Here is a 17,852-nt window from a genome sequence, read left to right on the forward strand (position 1 = left end):
AGGCACCCCAGGGATCTACACTTCCAAAGCAATCTCAAGCTGGGAGAAGAAAAAGACTGACGGAAGCTTGATGCCAGCCAGAGAGGGAGGAAAGACATTTCACATGTGCTTACAATTTGCCAGACCACCTTACAAGAGAGACTGGACTCCACATAATGGTGGGTCAGAGACATTGATGGGACCACGCCTTGATGAGGACTGCTTAATTATGCATCACTTGCCTTCTATTTAAACCTTAAAGACCCTGAAGAAAGATTTGGCACAAGATCCTGTAGGTCTTTTGGTCACTCTTCCCAATGTAGCCCACTCCTGTTTCTGCTTTTCATTATCATTTGGGTTCTTCTAATTGGCTTATTTAGGGTGGGTGGGCAAACCTAGTTTGTTAAGGCTGCCAGGGTAGAAGCTCTGACCCTAATGTGGGTAACAAATGGATTGTCTATTTAAACAAAAATCGCATTTGAATTTAAAATGCAATGGAAGGAACTGTGACCTGTTGTTGCTAAGCCTTGTTTATATCATGTTCTGGGAGATGTCTGATACATGTCTTGTAATTTGGTCATCCCACGGATATTTCTCTTTGTTCTGATCCTCTGAAGGCTGAGATAAACATATAGGGCAATATCCTGATTTCCAGTCTTGCCTCTTATACTCCTGTTCCATCTCATTATTCATCACCAAGCTTATCTAATTAAAATAACAATCTTACATAACGAGAAGTAAATCATCACCTGTATATATCAGTCAGAACTTTTGAGGCCTCAACAGTAACTTTTAAAATCTATATGCCACCAATTGGGAGTATTCCTAACTTATAAAGCCTGCCATATCTGAAACTAGCATCGGCACTCTCTTATTATGGATGTTTATTGTCTACAAATCACAGATAGTAAGAATTCATCACGAAAGGAAATTTCTATAAGAGAGGAACTTTATGGGAAGGAGAGAGGGGACAAAAGGAAAACCAGCGAATCCCATGTCTCTCTCCTGCCTTCAAAACAATTCCTAAGTGGAAACCTTAGTGGATGTAGGTATTAGATATGTCCATATGGGTTTTTGCAAATTCAAGAGCTCCATGGCTAAGTTTTTCTATGGCCAGAGACACAAACTGCAAAGCTACGAAGTCCAACATGGGAACCGACAGCTCAAGCTTCGAGACAAGGCTGGGAAGTGCTTTTGCCACCCTCTCTTCCCTCTCTATTCCCATTCACAGATGAGGAAGTTGCCAACCTCATCTATTGTCCAAATTGAGGGCCTGGATGATGTTCTGGATATGAGCTTACATTTTGGCAGTCTTGGTGAAACAAAACATTTATTCTAGGGAAGATGGTGTGACATGGTTATTTGGAATGCTTAGTTGCAGTGATCATATTCTATCATTAACAGTGACCCACCAAATAGATACATGCAAGAACAAAGAACAAGAAAATATTGATGACTATATTAATTAAGACCTTGCCAGTGTGTGTGTGTGTGTGTGTGTGTGTGTTTTGTTTTGTTTTGTTTTTTTAGATGATTCAGTAAACCAAATGAACTAGGTTAGGTTACTCAACTGCCAGAGAAGTTTGGTGGAGAGAATGTAAATGAAATAAGATGAAGGGGAATTTAGGGAGAATTGTGTCCTTCTGGGAAAAAAATACTTGCAGAATAACTGTGCCAAATGAACCATTGCTACCTCTTCCATCCACTTTGAGTGTAGCCAAATGGTTATTGAAACATTTGGCCATTTCTAGTTTGTACCTGCCATTCCCATCATGAACAATGGAAAAAGAAAACATATACAAGCAAAAGTAATACAGCGTTAGAGGACACATTAGAGAATATATCAACATAGGAAAAAAAAAAGATGTAGTTAATTGTACTGGTCCTTTTTTGCCCCCAAAGGAAATCATTTTTATGGAAGGTTATAACAAAAACACATTTGTTTACATCCCCCCAAATGCTTTATCTCTGTGGCAACGGCATGTCTGCAGTCCTACTTGCTTTTCCAGGGAATGGAGTGGAGAGGCTTCAAAGCACACTCTCCCCAGAGACAACAGGTGGCAGAGGAGGGCTCCAGAAGCAGCACCTTCTGGTACCACCCACAAAGGTACTCAGGAGAAGAAGCAGCGAAACCAGGGCTCTTTCAGAAACCGGAAGGCAGTCTGCAGCAGGCTCCCATGACAGAGAAGACAGCTCAGGCATGATCGAGCTCACTGTTTGTGGTGGCAAAGCCCAGCAGTATATCTGGAGCGATTTTGATCTGAAGATGGGCATCGCAGTGGTCTTCTTCCATGCTTCCTTTCATATGCACTCCTAGACCGGAAGCCCCATTTGAAACTGGTCTCCTACCTAGGCCCCACACCATGACTTGTCAGGGTGTGAGGGAGCAGACAAGAAAGGTCTGCATGCCCATCCAAGCAATGTTTATAATAGGACACTTCCAGCAAATGAACAGGAGGTGGCGACGTGGACCAGGACCATGCAGTGGAGATGCTTCCGAACCAGGTGGCTTTCCTGGGGCACAGCTGCTCAGAAGCTGTACTAGAAGCCACTGAGGCCCTCCCGGAGTTAGCAGGCATCTGCAATCCTCAAGGCTCAAATGCCTGGGAGATGCTGGACCACAGCATGAGATCCAGAACTTGGAGTTCTGTGATGTGCAGAGGAGAAGGAAGAAGGCACATGCTAATTTGGGCCAGAAGCTTAAGCAAGGACAGGAGCCTGTAACCATGCCTCTGTGCTGAGCTTAGAGGCCTAGCAATGAGCTGTCACTGAAGACAGCACTGGCAAGGCAGCTGGACGAGGACAATAGGTGTGTACATAAAATCCTCCTCGAATGTACATCACCCAGCCAAAGGATGGATCTACAGGTTCAAAGCAGGGAAAGCAACCAGTGGATGTTGGTAAACAAGACTGAGTCCCTGAGCTAGCCAAGGTGGCCTGAGGCACAAAGCCCTGATGGCTTTGTGTTGTGGCAATAATCACAGGACACTGGTCTCATCCAGTTTCCAGAAACTAGGATGGTCAGTATCCACACCTGGTCGGACAACTTCTCAGAGTCTGTCCAAGGGGTCTGGCAGGCACCTCAGCTTAAATGGTCACTATGGAATGGTACCAGGAACAGGGTACAACAGGCAGGAGGGATGGAAGTTAAATGGTGTGTGGAGGCAGAAGAGGAAATGAAAGCTCTGGAGAGACATGGAGGAGAGCGGGCAGAAGACAGCTCACTGTGCACACAGAGCACCAGTGCACAGGGCACAGTGACTCAGAACAGCACCCCAAGAACATCGACCAGTACATGACACCTGTTCTGCAGCAGCAGCAGCAACAGCCCCTCACAAGGGAAGCAGGTGTGTCTCCTGCTTTGTCATGGCTCTGGGAAGGCATCTACTCCTGACACATGGCAGGCACACAGGGCAGCTAGCCTTGGTGAGGCAGGAGCTAAGGGGAGTTGGGAGGGGTGTGTAAAGGGGAACTGCTGTGTGAGGGAGAAGGGGTCTGGCAGACCTGGATGCATGGCTCAACACACAGGGTCCACCCTCCTCCCTTGCACAGGTGGGTGTGTGGCTCTCAGAGGCAGAGCATGGATCTCTGCAGGCAGGTCAGGACCAGCACTGACAGCATCCTGCCCACTATCCTTGTGGGGAGTTCCTGGCTGCTGTACCCCTAGGAAGGGCTAGGGAAGAATGCAGGTCCCCCAAAAGTGGAGCAGCTGCCAACCCTCTCACCCTGCCAGTAAGCAGAGCTTGGGATCCTGAGGAAGGCAGGCTGCAGGAAGTGGTTTTGACAGCATCATAAGGGGACATATGCAAGTCAAGGAAGCAGGAGTCAGCCAAGTGGTAATCCTTACTAGGAGAACCCTTCATCAGATGGGCACAGATGGATGACAGAGCCACTGCAGGATAGGTAGTCAGATAAATGCCACGGACTAGGACCTTCATCCAAGGAGGCCAGTCAAGAAGATCTCTTCTTTAAGGGCTTCCTGTGCTCAGGGGCGCGAGGTGCCTTCTCCAAGGGAGTTGTCCTCTCTTGTTCTGTACACACAGTTCATGGTATCCCCGCCCTCACCCCTTCCCTGAGCCCCTCTCTTGAATCTTACCTCTACTAAGCATAGCAGTACCTTTCTGCCCCTGCCTCCTGTGAGCCCTGGTGAGTGCACCTGTCCTCAGGGAGCAGGAGCCCTGTCCTCAAGGAGCAGGGGGCCCAGAGAGCTGGACTCTGTGGTGCATTTTGTCTCCATGTTTGTGCAGGCCGCAAAGTCAAAGAGGAGGCCAGTGCCCCTGTTTAATTGTCTTGCCAATCAAAGCACACAGTTTATTGAGGATACAAACTGGGGGTGAGGGTAAGGGACTGGGGAGTAAGAGGGTCAGTCACTACAGTGGACAGGAAGGGAGTGCATCTCTTGATTAACATGCTAGCCATCCATCAGCTAGTGTAGGACAGAGGAGAAGGGAACTACTTCTATCTAAGCAGCAGCAGCAGCAGCAGCAGCAGCAGCAGCAGCAGAAGGGTATTTGGCACAAGCTCTCATATGGGTGTCATTTCTGCTAAGTGGTTCAGCGCTTAGACAGGGAGATCACCACAGGCAACAGCAACATTCACTCTGATGCTGTGACTTGCTGTTAGTTTCCCCAGCTAGTGGCCGCGGGCATCCCCTTACCCTTCACCTCTATGCTGTGATTTGCTGTTAGTCATCCCCAGCTAGTGGCCACGGGGAGCCCCTTACCCTTTACCACATGAAGAAGGCTGCAGGGCAGCAATTTACAATGCACTTTACCTGCAAACTACAAAACCCAGAAGTTGCCCACAGCTCTGGAAGAGCCTTGCCTGGCCAGTCAGAGTGTAGCCCTCCATTTAGACAGTGGAAGGAACTCTCACCCAGGGAGGAGCTGACTGGCTAAAGCTGCATCCTTAGTGGCACTCACTGCAGCCTCTTTGCCCTCAGGAAAGTGCTCAGGCTCTGGGTGGCTTCAGTCTCATTCTTTCTGAGACAGCCACTTAAGGGGAGATGGCTTCCACAAGCATCTCTCTGCTCCCACTTCTGGTAAAGAGGCACATGAAGGAGGAGAGCATTTGGGCAGCCAGTGCTTCCCCCACCAGCACTGGCTTTTCAGACAAACTCATCAGCTCTTCCAAGCCCCGCACCTCTGCACATCCACTCCCCTTGGATAGCAAAGGAAACTTCAGGTCTGAAACAGACTTGGCAAGCATGTTATTAATGACTGTCATGCTTATTAGCAGACTTAATCCTGCCTGCTGCAGAAAAGACTTGCAGCAACACAACAGTGTCTCTCGACACACTTCATCAATGGACATCTTAATCTGGCCCTGATTTTCAAGGCTGCTGTTTGGGTTTTCAGGGACAAACAGAGCCTTCTCCCTCACAGTGGGATGGGGGGTGGGACTCCTGTTTCCAACCACTGATAGGCTGGCCAGATGTTTACTGATATTGGGGCTAAGGGAAAAGCCAGCATTTATGTTCTTCGTGAACCTTTTCTTTCTTTGAGTGGAAACACACTTGTTCAGGTCAAGAATACAAGTGAAGGATTTAAAGCTCTGTTCACCCCATATGTTTTTATGTTCATAAGGGAATGGCCGCTGCTTGATTGGGTGTGCTCTGTTTGCCTTTCCACCACCTGACCGTCTGTCCTCAGTCCCACCTGGGGCCCCAGGTTCATCCCAGTCCCCATCCTCACTCCAGGGTCGAGCCATTGCTGTGAAATCAAACCAATTGTCTGCTTCCTCTTCATCCAGATCCTGTCCATCTTCCCATTCATCTTCCTCCTCGTCCTCCAGCTCGTTCCCCTCACTTCTTCCCATGGTCAGTTTGTACATGCAGTAACAGGCACCAGCTCCAATCATGAGTCCGGCTGCCATCCAACCCATTTCCCGGGCCCGACCCATGATTATAGGTGTGTGAGCCTTGTGGCCAGAAAGAAGAGGGCCTTTCTTCACCTGATTGAAGAGAACGGTCAGCGGATGTGTGGATTAATAGGTCAGGCTAGTAATCTTCAGCCTCTTCTAGGCTTCTGCGATTCTTGTCATGAATCTAAGAGTGAGAGAAATGGCATTAGAGCTCTGAGCTGTGACTGGGTTAGTACCTGCCCAGACAGGTAGGCGTTCGTTCGAATTCTCCCTGAGAAAGTTGGATTATTAGGGAATGATCTCATTGTTCTTTACTCCCTTCCCATATCTACCCTCAGGATCTACCTTTATGCTTCCAGGATTCTCAGAGATAGACAGTAGACGAGGCTCTCACTTGATAGGCAGGCAGGTGAAAGGAACAGATAACCCTCATGTAGGCTTCTTTACCACCACCTCCTTTCTCTCCTCCTCCTACCCACCCCCAGAACACCGCATGTTTTCTAACTAACCTCTACAAAAACCAATTGAATTCCTTTTTTCTTCTGGTGGCTTCTGCTGTATTCCCTCCACGGAGATAGGTGGACCGAGTCTGGCAGAAGGACAATCGAAAAGCGATGTCAGACAGCAATGGAGAATTGAAAGTGTACTTGGACAGAGATAACTACACCGATTGGTGCTTTTCTGAATTTGGTATTTTTGAGTAAAAATATTATTTCTCACACCCTCCCGACTTTGCTAACGAGGGCCTCCCCGCCCCCTCCTCGTCCGCCATTTCCCCAGCAAAGGCCGCCACACCCCTTTCCCTGCACCGAAATGGGAGGGGGTGTGGAGAAAGAAGGGGCCAGGAGAGGGCGACTCGGACCTGACCCGCAAAGATCCCAGCCCCCCTCATCTCCTACCTTTAGGATCAGGATGAATCCCACCTTCAAACCTGCAGCAAGGTTCCAACCAAGGCGGGTTGCTTCTTCTCAAGTCTAGGCTCCAGCGGAGACCTATAACAGACAGGGGACCGAGGGCACGGAGTGCTTGGGGGACAGACCAGCACCCGGGACGCGATGCCTGGCGGTTCTTTCTTTGCTTGGATTTTGTGCAATCGCAGTTCACCCACCTCACCCCAACCTGAAGCCTGCCACTTCTCCCTACTAAAAGAACCGAGGGTGAGATGCGGGTCCAGTAGATATTTAAAAAGTAGGTGAGAAAGGGACATAGCCCATATTCGCCAAACTTGGATGCGAGGTGCTCTTGGCCCTCTCCCACCCACATCGCCTTCCAAGCAGCTTCCACCGACCTGCACGGTCCCAGCGAGTTTCCTTCTCCTTCACGCGCCTGCAGAGTAATAGGGGGTTGGTACCCAGTCAGAGGCGACTAACAGGACTTCGGCTCTAGGCGGCTCTTGGTCACGTGACAGCCACGTCACCAGTAAGCTCTAGCCCCCAATTTCCACTCCCACAAGCAGTGCGGCAGGAGCCAGTAAGCTCTGTACCTCCCCCAATACTTGGGGCCCTGTTAGTCTTTTTCTGTATAACAATACCAGAAACCAGAAGTTACGGTTTCTCTATAACGTTTGAGTTTGACTTTCCCGTATTATTGTGCATTTACACTTTCTTCTTCGGGGAAATGCCTTATCTATTCGTTGGTGTTCAAACTCCTGCATCCCTTTCTTTAATTTCCATCCCTCTCTATTTTCAGTCTCTGTAGCAGAATTGAAGAGAGGGGTCAGAAAAGGAAACACAGATAGGAGAGAAATTTGTATTAACACTTTTAATCTAATTATGTTTTATTGCCTCTTTCCTACTTGATAGACTATTATTTTGTAATCATAAGTCTAAATAAAGCTATTTCCACTTGGATATATAAACAAATCCCAACCTTTTAAAATGTATGCTTAAGGAAATAAAATTTTTCAGTTACTAGCAAGACCTCATCGATTTGGCAAAGTTAATTTGTCCAGCGTTGAAAATATTTTCTTCTAAATAGCAGCTTTAAAATAACATCTTACAGTTTTGAAACATAGCCTCACAAACAAAACCAGCATACTTTCAATATGAGTGATGAAACACATCTGTAGTGAGGTCAGGATTCAACTTTTGATCATTTTAAATGAGAGAGCCATTTATTTGTCCCTTTCTTGAGCCAGAGGGGACTCACAGGTGTCAGGTGACAAGGTTCAATCAGGACTTTCAGACTCACCCAAAAGATAGATTTTATGCAGTCATCAACTTAGATGTTAGACTTTACAAATTAATAATGGCACAGATTTGCCTGCATTTCATTCAAAGGGATTTAACTTCCGCTCTGGAGTTCCAGGAGGCAGCCTATAAAGCATCCTGTACTTGAATAATTAGAGAACCCTCTGTTATCCCATTGATGAGAGTTCTGGCTAATAGGGGAGATTTCATATCACCATAAGACTAGTGAGGTCTCCTCACTTCTGCCATTCATGTCTGAGATCACCACATGAATGGCGAGTCTTCAGCATTCCTTACTGACAATGGGAATGAGGGACTTTGGATGGCTGTAGATTATAAGAACACTGGTGACAACAGTTTCTTTTCCCTCTCATAACTAGAAGAACAAAGTACAGGATCCCAAGTAGTCAGTCCCCAGGAGATAAAGACCTTTCTTATAAATTCGTTGTGCCTCCCTTATAAACCCCTCAGAACTCAGGGGCAAAATATGCAGGAGTAAGTCCCCGGGCACCACCTGTTCACTGCGGGGAGTCATACTCTAAATATAGACCCCCAGACTGCCTCTTTCTTAGGATGTTGAAATTTGACACGGCAGCCAGAAGCCTTCCCTGTGAAGGGCCTCTGTGTGGAGGAGGCCCTTGCAGGAGATGAGCCAGAGAGTCCATAATGCCTTGTTGGCAACTATCAGAAACTGAGAACATATCATTGCTCTCTGGTATTCCTAAGCACTAGACTCACATAACAATACCATATCCCATTCATCTCCTCTCCTTCCTTTGGTTTGGCCACTGTGCTCTTATGCTGCCATTTTATGATCATGTAGTTTTCTCAGGTAACTGAATTCTGTCTTTGAAAGCTTTATATGAACAGAATATTCAGATTCAACTGTGCTTTCAGATTTTGGCTGCTATGAACTTCCACAAGATACTCTTGTTATTTGGAATATATACATTAGGAAGAGTGAAGAAATAGTCAGAGCCTGGTAAAGGCAGGCAATTCTGCAATGTGAGTTTATTTTCACAACATTTTGTCAAGTTTCAAGGACGAAAGCTTTATGTTTACCTATCCTCCTTGTTACAAAATCTCTCCCCGCTTTGGTGTCTCATCCAGTCATTTCAGCGTATAACACAGAAGAAACACACCACCAACTTCTCAGTTTATCAGAACTTTCTAGTTTTCTCCACTCCCTGTCTAAAAATCTCTTAAACCCCAGGAGCATTAATCCCCTCAGCTACTGTATGTCTTTGTCACTTTAGTTAATAGTTCTTATCAACAAAAACAGGAGCTATGACTCAAAAGCCACTTTGTTCTCCATTATAGGTACTCACAGATCCTTTTAAAAGGACATATTAGACATCCGATACACCATCTTAAAAGAAAAAAAAAAGGAAAATGTTTAAGCAAGCCCCCATACAAATTTGTATAATGATTTCAGAGCCTGTAAAAACAAAGCAAAGCCAGTCAAGTTACTTCCCAAGGAAACTTCCTGCTGGCCACACATAACACATGACTTAGAAAGTACCCCCAAATAAAAATGGACCAGCGTTTGGTAACACTATGCATTATGGAGGGAAACAAAAGAGGAGGCTGACATTGCAAAAGCTAGAGCACTTCTGATGCTGTGTTGCCTTACTGCAAGCAGCTTATCCAAGACTGGTTAGCATAAAGAACAAATGCTAAAGAGTAAGGGCAGCTTTCAGGGGTCTAGGTAGGAGAGACTGAAAGATCTTTGTTTCACACCCATTTTCAAGGTTTCTTCCTTCCTTCCTTCCTTCCTTCCTTCCTTCCTTCCTTCCTTCCATCCTTCCTTCCTTCCTTCCTTCCTTTCTTCTCCAGATTAAAATTTTAGCAAGAGAGCTTATGTTTGATGTGTTTTGGGCAAAGTACTCCTGTTTTTGCTAGAGAAATGCAGAGTAAGTTAATTGTGAAATGCAATGCCTTTCTTTAGTACGCAATGTAAATTGTTTGAAATGGTGATTTATTTTGAGTTTTTTTTTCACTTTAGTTTTTATTTATGTGCATGTGTAGGTTCCTATTTTTAATATGGTACCATATGCAGTGGAAGTAAGAAGAAGGGGTCAGATCCCTGGAACTGAAGGTATAAGAAATTGTGAGCCACTCCCATGTGGGTGCTAGAAACTGAACTTGGGTCCTCTGCAAGAGCAACAAGTGTTCTTAAACACTTAGCCATATTTCCAGCCCCAATGTATAGTGTCCTTTAATTATTTTACATAATGGACCTTTGTTTAACTGTCACTGAGATGTTGGGAACCTGCCTACCACCACATGCCTTAGTTGTAATTTCTACATCACCTGATCATTAGATAGGTACAGCATAAAATGGTAATGCTCTATGTTGCCTTTTGATCTAAGGCCACCTGGCTTCCCTGACAGGATTCCACAGGGGTGCATACACAGTCCAGGGTGTTGTCTTGAGTGTTGCACTATCTACCCCAGATTTTGTCTGTAAACCAAGAGCGGATGCTCTGTCCATGATAGACACTCATTCAAAGATACACATAAATCCAGATCTGAATGTTCAGACTCACCAATCTTTGCACTCTCTCCGTGTTAAACAGGCTACGGTGAATGTTGTGTTCCAATAGGAGTAACAACTGGATAATTTACTGTGAGAAATCCAAGTGTCAGGGAGTAGAAGGGGTTTCTGTCTGTCTTACCTGTTCATTCTCTTCCTGCAGACCAGCTACTGCTTGGGAAGTTACAACTTCAGAAGATTGCTTGATAAACCTAGAATCAGAACACAGACATTAGTTTATCTTCAGAAGTGACTTTTAGCTGAGGAAGTCTGAAGTAATTTCATACATTATGGGGATGGATTTGCTAAGGATGAAATGTTCCCTTCACCTTAGGCAGAATTTCCTCTCTCAGCCAGTGCTTGGGTCAGAACTAGCAACGTTTTCCTCGGATGCCCTTTTTGCCCGGGAATGTCTCTTTGTTGCACCTGTCCTCTAAATCCAGAGACAGATCATTGATTTGGTTCACTTTACTAAGTTCGAAATCCTGGCTCAATTCTGCTTTTTAGAAGCTACACCGACAAACAACTTCCTGGAGATTAGCTTGTTCCTAAGCTGTCTGGACTATTGATGGACTCCCATGTCTTCTGTGGATTTTGAAAGTTCTACTTAGATACCAACCTTGGAGCTAAACTAGGAAATTCCTCCACCCCGGAAGCTCATGCCTTGGAAAGCTGCCTTAGCACTTTGTCTCCTGTTATTTGGTTTTGCACTATGCATTAAGTTAACCTTGTATGGCAGGCAGTGTGTGAAAACAAACCTGGCTACCTTAAACAATGAGAGAATGTAATTCCTTTATTCCTTTTTCTATGTTTGAAAGTTAAAATTGCAAGGGAATTGTTGTGCTCGTCAAGCCAATCAGTGTGGTGGCTTCACACTAATTGCTAGATGCCAAGCTCAGTTTGCCTTGGTCTTTGTGCTCCTGTAATACTATTTCATTTGCAGATGCTCTCTTTGTATTCCAGTATATTTCTTAATGTTCTTTGCATATCACTTGTGTATCAGTGTGTACACCTTTTTTTTTTTTTTTAAATCACACACACTTGATTTCCCCTGAATCTTTTCTGTTCCTGGCTTTGGAGAGTTCAAGCCTCCTCCTGGTTGACTTGTGTCCTTCAGTGCCTGTTGCTTAATCAGAAGGTTTACATATTCTCAGGCTGGCTGATTAGTTCATTCATGGTGTGCTATGTTCATTCAGCTGTGTTATGTGATAGGCCCCAGAAGACATTAAGATTCCTGTGAGGAAAGTGGGTAACACTTTCCAACAAGTGAGAACCGTGGGACTTTTAGAGACCATCACCCAACATTGATCTCTCATCTCTATCCTTATTCCCCCCACTATGGAAATATCGTTATTGCATTTCCCCCCTCAGAAGTTGCATGCAGGCGGTGAGCAGGGGAAGCCAAGGCGAAAATTAAAAAAAAAAGCATCATGAGAGAAAAAGATAGACTCTCCTTCCAGGTTTACTTTTCTGGTGACTTACTCACCTCAGGACTAGGACTATATTTCAGAAGAAATGGTAGATATTCATAGTTGGGAGGAGGGAAGGTAGAGGGAGAAGCTGCTATCCCAGGAGTCTAGGGAAGAAAGAGTCAATTAAAAAAAAGTACAAGTGACCCTTAGCCCCAGGGGAGGATGCTGTCCTGTTTTGGTAATTGGAGGAAGGGAAGCAAGACTAGAGGAAGATGGGATTAGCCCGCAAAGAAGAGTAACAAGGCCTAGTATGGGGGAGGGAAAAGAGGGGGGCGGGTCCTCTTCTGCCGCACTGCTGGTGGGAGGGGAAAGTGGGGAACCGAGTTGGTGGATTACGTCGCTCTCACGTGACCAAGAGCTGACGTGTGCAGAAGTCCTTCTTGTCCTGGTCGTTGTTCCCGTCTGAGTACCAGCTCCCTATTACCCTGAGGGCGGGCGAGTGCAGCCGAGAAAAGAAGGAGGCGGAAAAGAAATTGTCCCAGATCCCTGCAGGTCAGTGCCTGGGATATTCCATAAAGTGGGGGTGGTGGAGGGTAGAGGGCGGAGGCCGTCGCAGGTCCGGAGCCGCCGCCGTCGTCTCTCCCACTTGCTGCCCTCTTTCCAAGATATTAAGTCCCGCCCGCAGCCCATTTCGATGCTGCAGAACAGTGAGTAGAGGGGTGTTTGGGCAGGCGTCCAGAATTCCGGAGATGGGAATCTGCTGGGAGCGGAGGCCCGCAATCCGGAAAGGGAGCTGTGGCCTGGGTGTTGGCCCCTGGTCCACCAGGACTCTGCCGGAGGGGAAGAACTGGACATTGGGTCCGTGGTGGGGTACAATGTGATGTGTCAGCCGGACCCTGAGCCGGCTATCGGGCGGGAAACCTTTACCAACCAGGCCTCCGAATTAGGAAAGAGTTTCGTTCTCTGGGGACTGGTCCGTCCACCAAGCACTCAGTAGCGGCTGTTTCCCGTCTTTCTGCTTGTGGCCGTGTCTTCCTTACCATGGCTCTGTGGCTAGTGGGTCCAAGCCTCTCCCGGGTGGCCAGTCTTTCCGTAGGTTGCGGTACAACGCCAGGCAAGAGAAGAGGAAGGAAATTAACCAGATCGGTGAAGGTCGAGTTGAGGGTAAGACCATCTGGGGACCCTAGGAGCGGCGGGGGTAGAAAAGGGGAGGGGGACTAGAAACGGTAATCTAGGTTTAGATTGGAGTCTAAATATGTTCCCACACTCCCCGAACTGTGGAGAAATGGCGTGTTCTCTCTCTCTCTCTCTCTCTCTCTCTCTCTCTCTCTCTCTCTCTCTCTCTCTCTCTCTCCTTCCCTCCCTCCCTCCCTCCCTCCCTCCCTCCCTCTCTCTCTCTCTGTGTCTCTCTCTGACTCTGTGTGTATGAATGTGCTCTTGGGGGTGGGGGCGGTGGGCAGGATGACAGAAGGAAAACCTATCAGATAGTTTGTTCATAATCCTTCTCTCTCAACAGCACTTAGTGTCCATGTTTTCCATCTGTCATCCTGCAGGTCTGCTGTAGCAGGTGGCACTGCTTGAACCAAGGGAGGAACTTTCCCCCGGATCAGTAGAGGTCGGTGTGGGCGTGGGGGCAGCCTGGAATGGGGGAGGGGTTAGAAATCAGCTTGGGTTTGGCCAGGCTCACTCAATCCTACTTTGTTTCCTTGTGTCCACCCATTTCAGACTAGGGAGGGGGGGCACAGCATGTGCGTGTTTTGGATGGCACAGTGAGGTTTAACCAAAATCTGACGCCCTAGATGGTAAATTAGGAAAGCATCAAATACACACTGGATGCGTCAAACCCTCGGGTTTTTATTTTTCTTCTTCTTCTTCCACTTCTTCTGGTATCCCTGCAGATCAGAAAGACTGTTGGGCGTGGCATAACCCACAGGAAAGGAAGAAGGGGCAAGCTGCTGTTTTAAGGAGGTCAGTGCAAGGGTGCTTATCCCATGGGGTACCCCAGGAGCTTGTGATGAACGAGAGCCTGGAAATACTTATGGATGCCATTGCCTTTATGCTTAGGGGCAAGAGTAAACTGGCAATGGGGTGGGGGAGGGAGAGGTGCGTAGGGGGAGAGTGAAATGAGGGAGATAGAGGTTTTTGTCAACAACCTATGTTCCCTATCCAGCATTCGATTACTACTTTCTTGCCCTACTGGGCAATTATCTGCATGGAGCAGCACAAAGAGAAGAGAAAGCCAAACCCTCTTTTCTTCCATTTTCTAGGTTTACCTCTGTAAGCAATTACTGTGGCCTTGAAGTGACTTGAAGAAGATCACTCTCCACAGGACTGCACTCAGGCCCGAAGGCCTCTTCCCTTATCTTGAGTGACTACTCTATTTCTTGGTCCCTGCCGTTGCCAGGGACGATTGCATGGGCTACGCCAGGAAAGTAGGCTGGGTGACTGCAGGTCTGGTGATTGGGGCTGGAGCCTGCTATTGCATTTACAGATTGACCCGAGGAAGAAAGCAGAACAAGGAGAAAATGGCTGAGGGTGGCTCTGGTGATGTGGATGATGCTGGGGACTGTTCTGGGGCCAGGTATAATGACTGGTCTGATGATGATGATGACAGTAACGAGAGCAAGAGTATAGTTTGGTACCCACCTTGGGCCCGGATTGGCACTGAAGCAGGGACCAGAGCCAGAGCCAGGGCAAGAGCCAGGGCTACCAGGGCTCGAAGAGCTGTACAGAAAAGGGCTTCTCCTAATTCAGACGATACTGTTTTGTCACCTCAAGAGTTACAGAAAGTACTTTGTTTGGTTGAGATGTCTGAAAAGCCTTATATTCTTGAAGCAGCTTTAATTGCTCTGGGTAATAATGCTGCTTATGCATTTAATAGAGATATTATTCGAGATTTGGGTGGTCTCCCAATTGTTGCAAAGATTCTCAATACACGAGATCCCATTGTTAAGGAAAAGGCTTTAATTGTCCTAAATAACTTGAGCGTGAATGCCGAAAATCAGCGCAGGCTTAAGGTATACATGAATCAAGTGTGTGATGACACAGTCACTTCCCGATTGAATTCCTCTGTGCAGCTGGCTGGACTCAGATTGCTTACCAATATGACTGTTACTAACGAGTATCAGCATATCCTTGCTAATTCCATTTCAGACTTCTTTCGTTTATTTTCAGCGGGGAATGAAGAAACCAAACTTCAGGTTCTGAAGCTCCTTTTGAATCTGGCTGAAAATCCAGCCATGACTAGAGAACTGCTCAGGGCTCAGGTGCCATCTTCACTGGGCTCCCTCTTTAATAAGAAGGAGTACAAAGAGGTTATTCTTAAACTTCTGATCATTTTTGAGAATATCAATGACAATTTCAAATGGGAAGAGAACGAGCCTGCTCAGAATCACTTTAGTGAGGGCTCCCTTTTTTTCTTCTTAAAAGAATTTCAAGTGTGTGCTGATAAAGTTCTAGGAATCGAGAGCCGTCATGATTTCCAGGTGCGAGTCAAGGTTGGAAAGTTTGTGGCCAAACTGACTGAAAGGATGTTCCCAAAGAGTCAGGAATAACTTGGTGGCTTTGTAGTGTAGCAGCAGCAGCACACCTTGTAAACTATTCTTTTTCTCCACGTTGTTTATATGGCAAAGGAACCCTTTCAGCTGCCAATTTTGAATGATGAATATCATACTGTATCACCGATGTTGATATTTAACCAAGTTTGTCTTCAGGTATAAGTTTAATGAATGTACATCACTACTTGTCCTGAAACATGTCGCATTTTATTTTGCTGCCCACATTGAAACATTTTTCTGTTCCCTCCCTATAAGTGACAGCGAATCAATTCATCCTAAGTAGGCCCCTTTCTGTCATTATCATTGATTTTATTTGTGCATCTTCAATAAAGTTTTATGTTAATGCTGGAAAGAAACAACAGAAGAAGAAAGGAACTAGTCTGTCTTTTGGTTTATAATCTAGTTGTAGAGACAAGAAACATACAAATAAAAAAAACCACCCAAAACACCCCCACAAAACTCAAGATTATTTAGAGCATACATTCTGATAGATGTGTGCCTTCAGGACAAAGAGGGGGCAAAGGATTTGGTGGCTGACTCCATAAGTCAGGTTAAAGCTTCAGGGAGGACAGAGCCATCGAAAGGGAGCCCTGAATGGGGTAGAGAAGTTAGTTGCATTCCATGAGACCAGAGTCAAGGGGAAATGATGTGAGAAAGACATTAAGTTAGGGGACTTTATGGTAGTCAAAACAGCAGCCTTCGAGTGTGGGGACTAGCACTAAATAAATGTTTATTAAATCTAGAAAACCATGGGAAACGCATTGCAGGAGGCTTCTTGAATGTATTTTTAACTAGAAAAGAACTGGGCTCAGTATAAATGTCCTCCCCACACAATGTGTTATCAAGGAGAGTGTAGCAAAATGGATACTTTCCAACTCTGGTGGTGGGCATTTGGCAATACAGATCGGTAAGCCTTAAAAGAGGTAAACCTTTTATCCTAAGGGGAGAACTGCATAATTGGCCAGAGAGCATTATGTGCAAGGCCGCTCTTGTCAGCACTGTCTTACAGTAGTAACATGGGGAACACCTTCAGTGTCCGACATTCTGAATTGACTAAATAAAGAATGTCGACGCTGTGTGAGAAATGTGCTGATGGAGCTCAGTATTGCTAGAAAAAAAGATAATCATCGCACATTGTTAAGTGAGCAAGGTAAGTTAGATATTTAGAATATGATTACATATTGTGTGTGTGAGTGTGTGTGGTTAAATCATGTTTAAAATGACACTAAAATCTATGGAATTATATATACCCAATAAGTACTAAGAGTTATATTTGGATGAAAGATAATGAGTGGTACTTACTTTTTGTACTTATATTCATCTATGTTTCCTTGTTTATCAAAGAATGTTGGTTCTCTCAGGAAAGGTTTGGAAAACGGCAAGTACTGGAGGGCAGCAGCTGATTCATTTGAATGTGTACTGAGTAGAAAACCTTTAGGCCCAAACTCAGGTGGTTTGAAGTTTCCTCTTCAGAATGATAGAGGATGGTGCTGATAAGGCTGTTTGGGAGGTTTATATGAGAGAATTTAGGCAAAGTCTCTACATTATTCTGGCATATAGCAGCAGTTACTTAAGAAATGTGAGTACCTTTAAGTACCCAGAATGTAGTTTCGATGGGTTTTGGTTGACTTTTGTTTTGCTGGGGCATTCTGCTATGTTTCAGTGTCATTTAATAAATAATAATAATAACAACAATAATAAAGGTTAACATTTATTAAGTGATTACTGTGTAGAGTTCTGTTATTCCTGCAAGGAAACTGTGGAAATCCTTTCTCAGGCGTTCCAGGACTGAAACTATTACCTCAGTCATGATCTCTCCAGCTTTCGTGGCATTTTTCTTATTAGTGTGAGGAAGCTATCCTACTTTGCATGTGAAACCAGGAAATGTTGCAGTCTTCTGTCTCGTTATGATCTAGGTTGGTCTCCAGGTTTTCACATGTGTACTCTGATGTCTGGAGTAGGACCAGGGACTGCTTGTCTTCAACTTGAACGATAACCCTACTAAGTCATTCATGCATAGGAACTCATTTGATAGCACTATAAAGGCCGAGATGATAGGAAATGGTGTAAGGTTTTTTTTTCCTTGCCCCTACTCCTACTAAATAAGATAAAAAGAATGGCTATGGTGGGGGGTAGGGGCAGATCTATTTAGATAAATGGAATTTGAGGTGTTTGTGTGATATTCACATACCTCATTGTCATTTGAATGACTTAATACTTTCTGCCAAGATGTCCAGGTTGCAAATAAGAACTTGGGAGACCTGACAGGGGTTAGTCGGAGACTCAGGACAAGGGCCTGGATGCAGTCCGGAGAGGA

The 17,852-nt window shown here is 45.7% G+C and overlaps 2 protein-coding genes and 1 non-coding gene across 8 annotated transcripts; 2 read left to right on the forward strand and 1 right to left on the reverse strand.

Moving 5' to 3' along the window:
- Positions 1 to 4,254: 4,254 nt before the first annotated feature.
- On the reverse strand, positions 4,255 to 12,466 carry Armcx6 (armadillo repeat containing, X-linked 6). 3 transcript variants are annotated; one of them, XM_011247745.2, is made up of 8 exons: positions 12,375 to 12,466; positions 12,053 to 12,142; positions 10,709 to 10,778; positions 9,359 to 9,399; positions 7,130 to 7,167; positions 6,741 to 6,833; positions 6,351 to 6,430; positions 4,255 to 6,025 (listed from the first exon to the last, which is right to left on the reverse strand). In XM_011247745.2, exon 8 carries the CDS (start codon positions 5,878 to 5,880, stop codon positions 4,975 to 4,977), a length of 906 nt encoding a protein of 301 aa, XP_011246047.1. In that variant the 5' UTR covers positions 5,881 to 6,025; positions 6,351 to 6,430; positions 6,741 to 6,833; positions 7,130 to 7,167; positions 9,359 to 9,399; positions 10,709 to 10,778; positions 12,053 to 12,142; positions 12,375 to 12,466; the 3' UTR covers positions 4,255 to 4,974. The 3 variants fall into 3 exon arrangements, with proteins under 3 accessions (XP_011246047.1, XP_011246048.1, NP_001007579.1); XM_011247746.2 differs by lacking the exons at positions 9,359 to 9,399; positions 10,709 to 10,778; positions 12,053 to 12,142; positions 12,375 to 12,466 and adding an exon at positions 6,187 to 6,234 and having other exon boundaries at positions 7,130 to 7,371; NM_001007578.2 differs by lacking the exons at positions 9,359 to 9,399; positions 10,709 to 10,778; positions 12,053 to 12,142; positions 12,375 to 12,466 and having other exon boundaries at positions 7,130 to 7,219.
- Armcx3 (armadillo repeat containing, X-linked 3) lies at positions 12,352 to 17,257 on the forward strand. Of its 4 annotated transcripts, none has more exons than NM_001358520.1 (5): positions 12,352 to 12,530; positions 13,036 to 13,142; positions 13,532 to 13,593; positions 13,877 to 13,946; positions 14,246 to 17,256. In NM_001358520.1, the coding sequence occupies exon 5, from the start codon at positions 14,393 to 14,395 to the stop codon at positions 15,530 to 15,532; it is 1,140 nt and encodes a 379-aa protein (NP_001345449.1). In that variant the 5' UTR covers positions 12,352 to 12,530; positions 13,036 to 13,142; positions 13,532 to 13,593; positions 13,877 to 13,946; positions 14,246 to 14,392; the 3' UTR covers positions 15,533 to 17,256. The 4 variants fall into 4 exon arrangements, with proteins under 4 accessions (NP_001345449.1, NP_082146.2, XP_017174115.1 ...); NM_027870.4 differs by having other exon boundaries at positions 13,064 to 13,142; NM_001358521.1 differs by lacking the exon at positions 12,352 to 12,530 and adding an exon at positions 12,551 to 12,685 and having other exon boundaries at positions 13,064 to 13,142.
- Positions 13,431 to 13,531, forward strand: Mir7093 (microRNA 7093). Its single transcript, NR_106061.1, has one exon. It is a non-coding gene; the product is annotated as a microRNA 7093 (primary transcript).
- Positions 17,258 to 17,852: the final 595 nt, after the last annotated feature.

This window comes from Mus musculus, chromosome X (genome assembly GCF_000001635.26).
Source record: "Mus musculus strain C57BL/6J chromosome X, GRCm38.p6 C57BL/6J".
NCBI classification, from domain to species: domain Eukaryota; kingdom Metazoa; phylum Chordata; class Mammalia; order Rodentia; family Muridae; genus Mus; species Mus musculus.

What these genes read in the sequence shown, in the direction of transcription:
- Armcx6 (XM_011247745.2), bottom strand. Translation starts at nt 5,880, where the DNA reads ATGGGTCGGGCCCGGGAAATGGGTTGGATGGCAGCCGGACTCATGATT.
- Armcx3 (NM_001358520.1), top strand. Translation starts at nt 14,393, where the DNA reads ATGGGCTACGCCAGGAAAGTAGGCTGGGTGACTGCAGGTCTGGTGATT.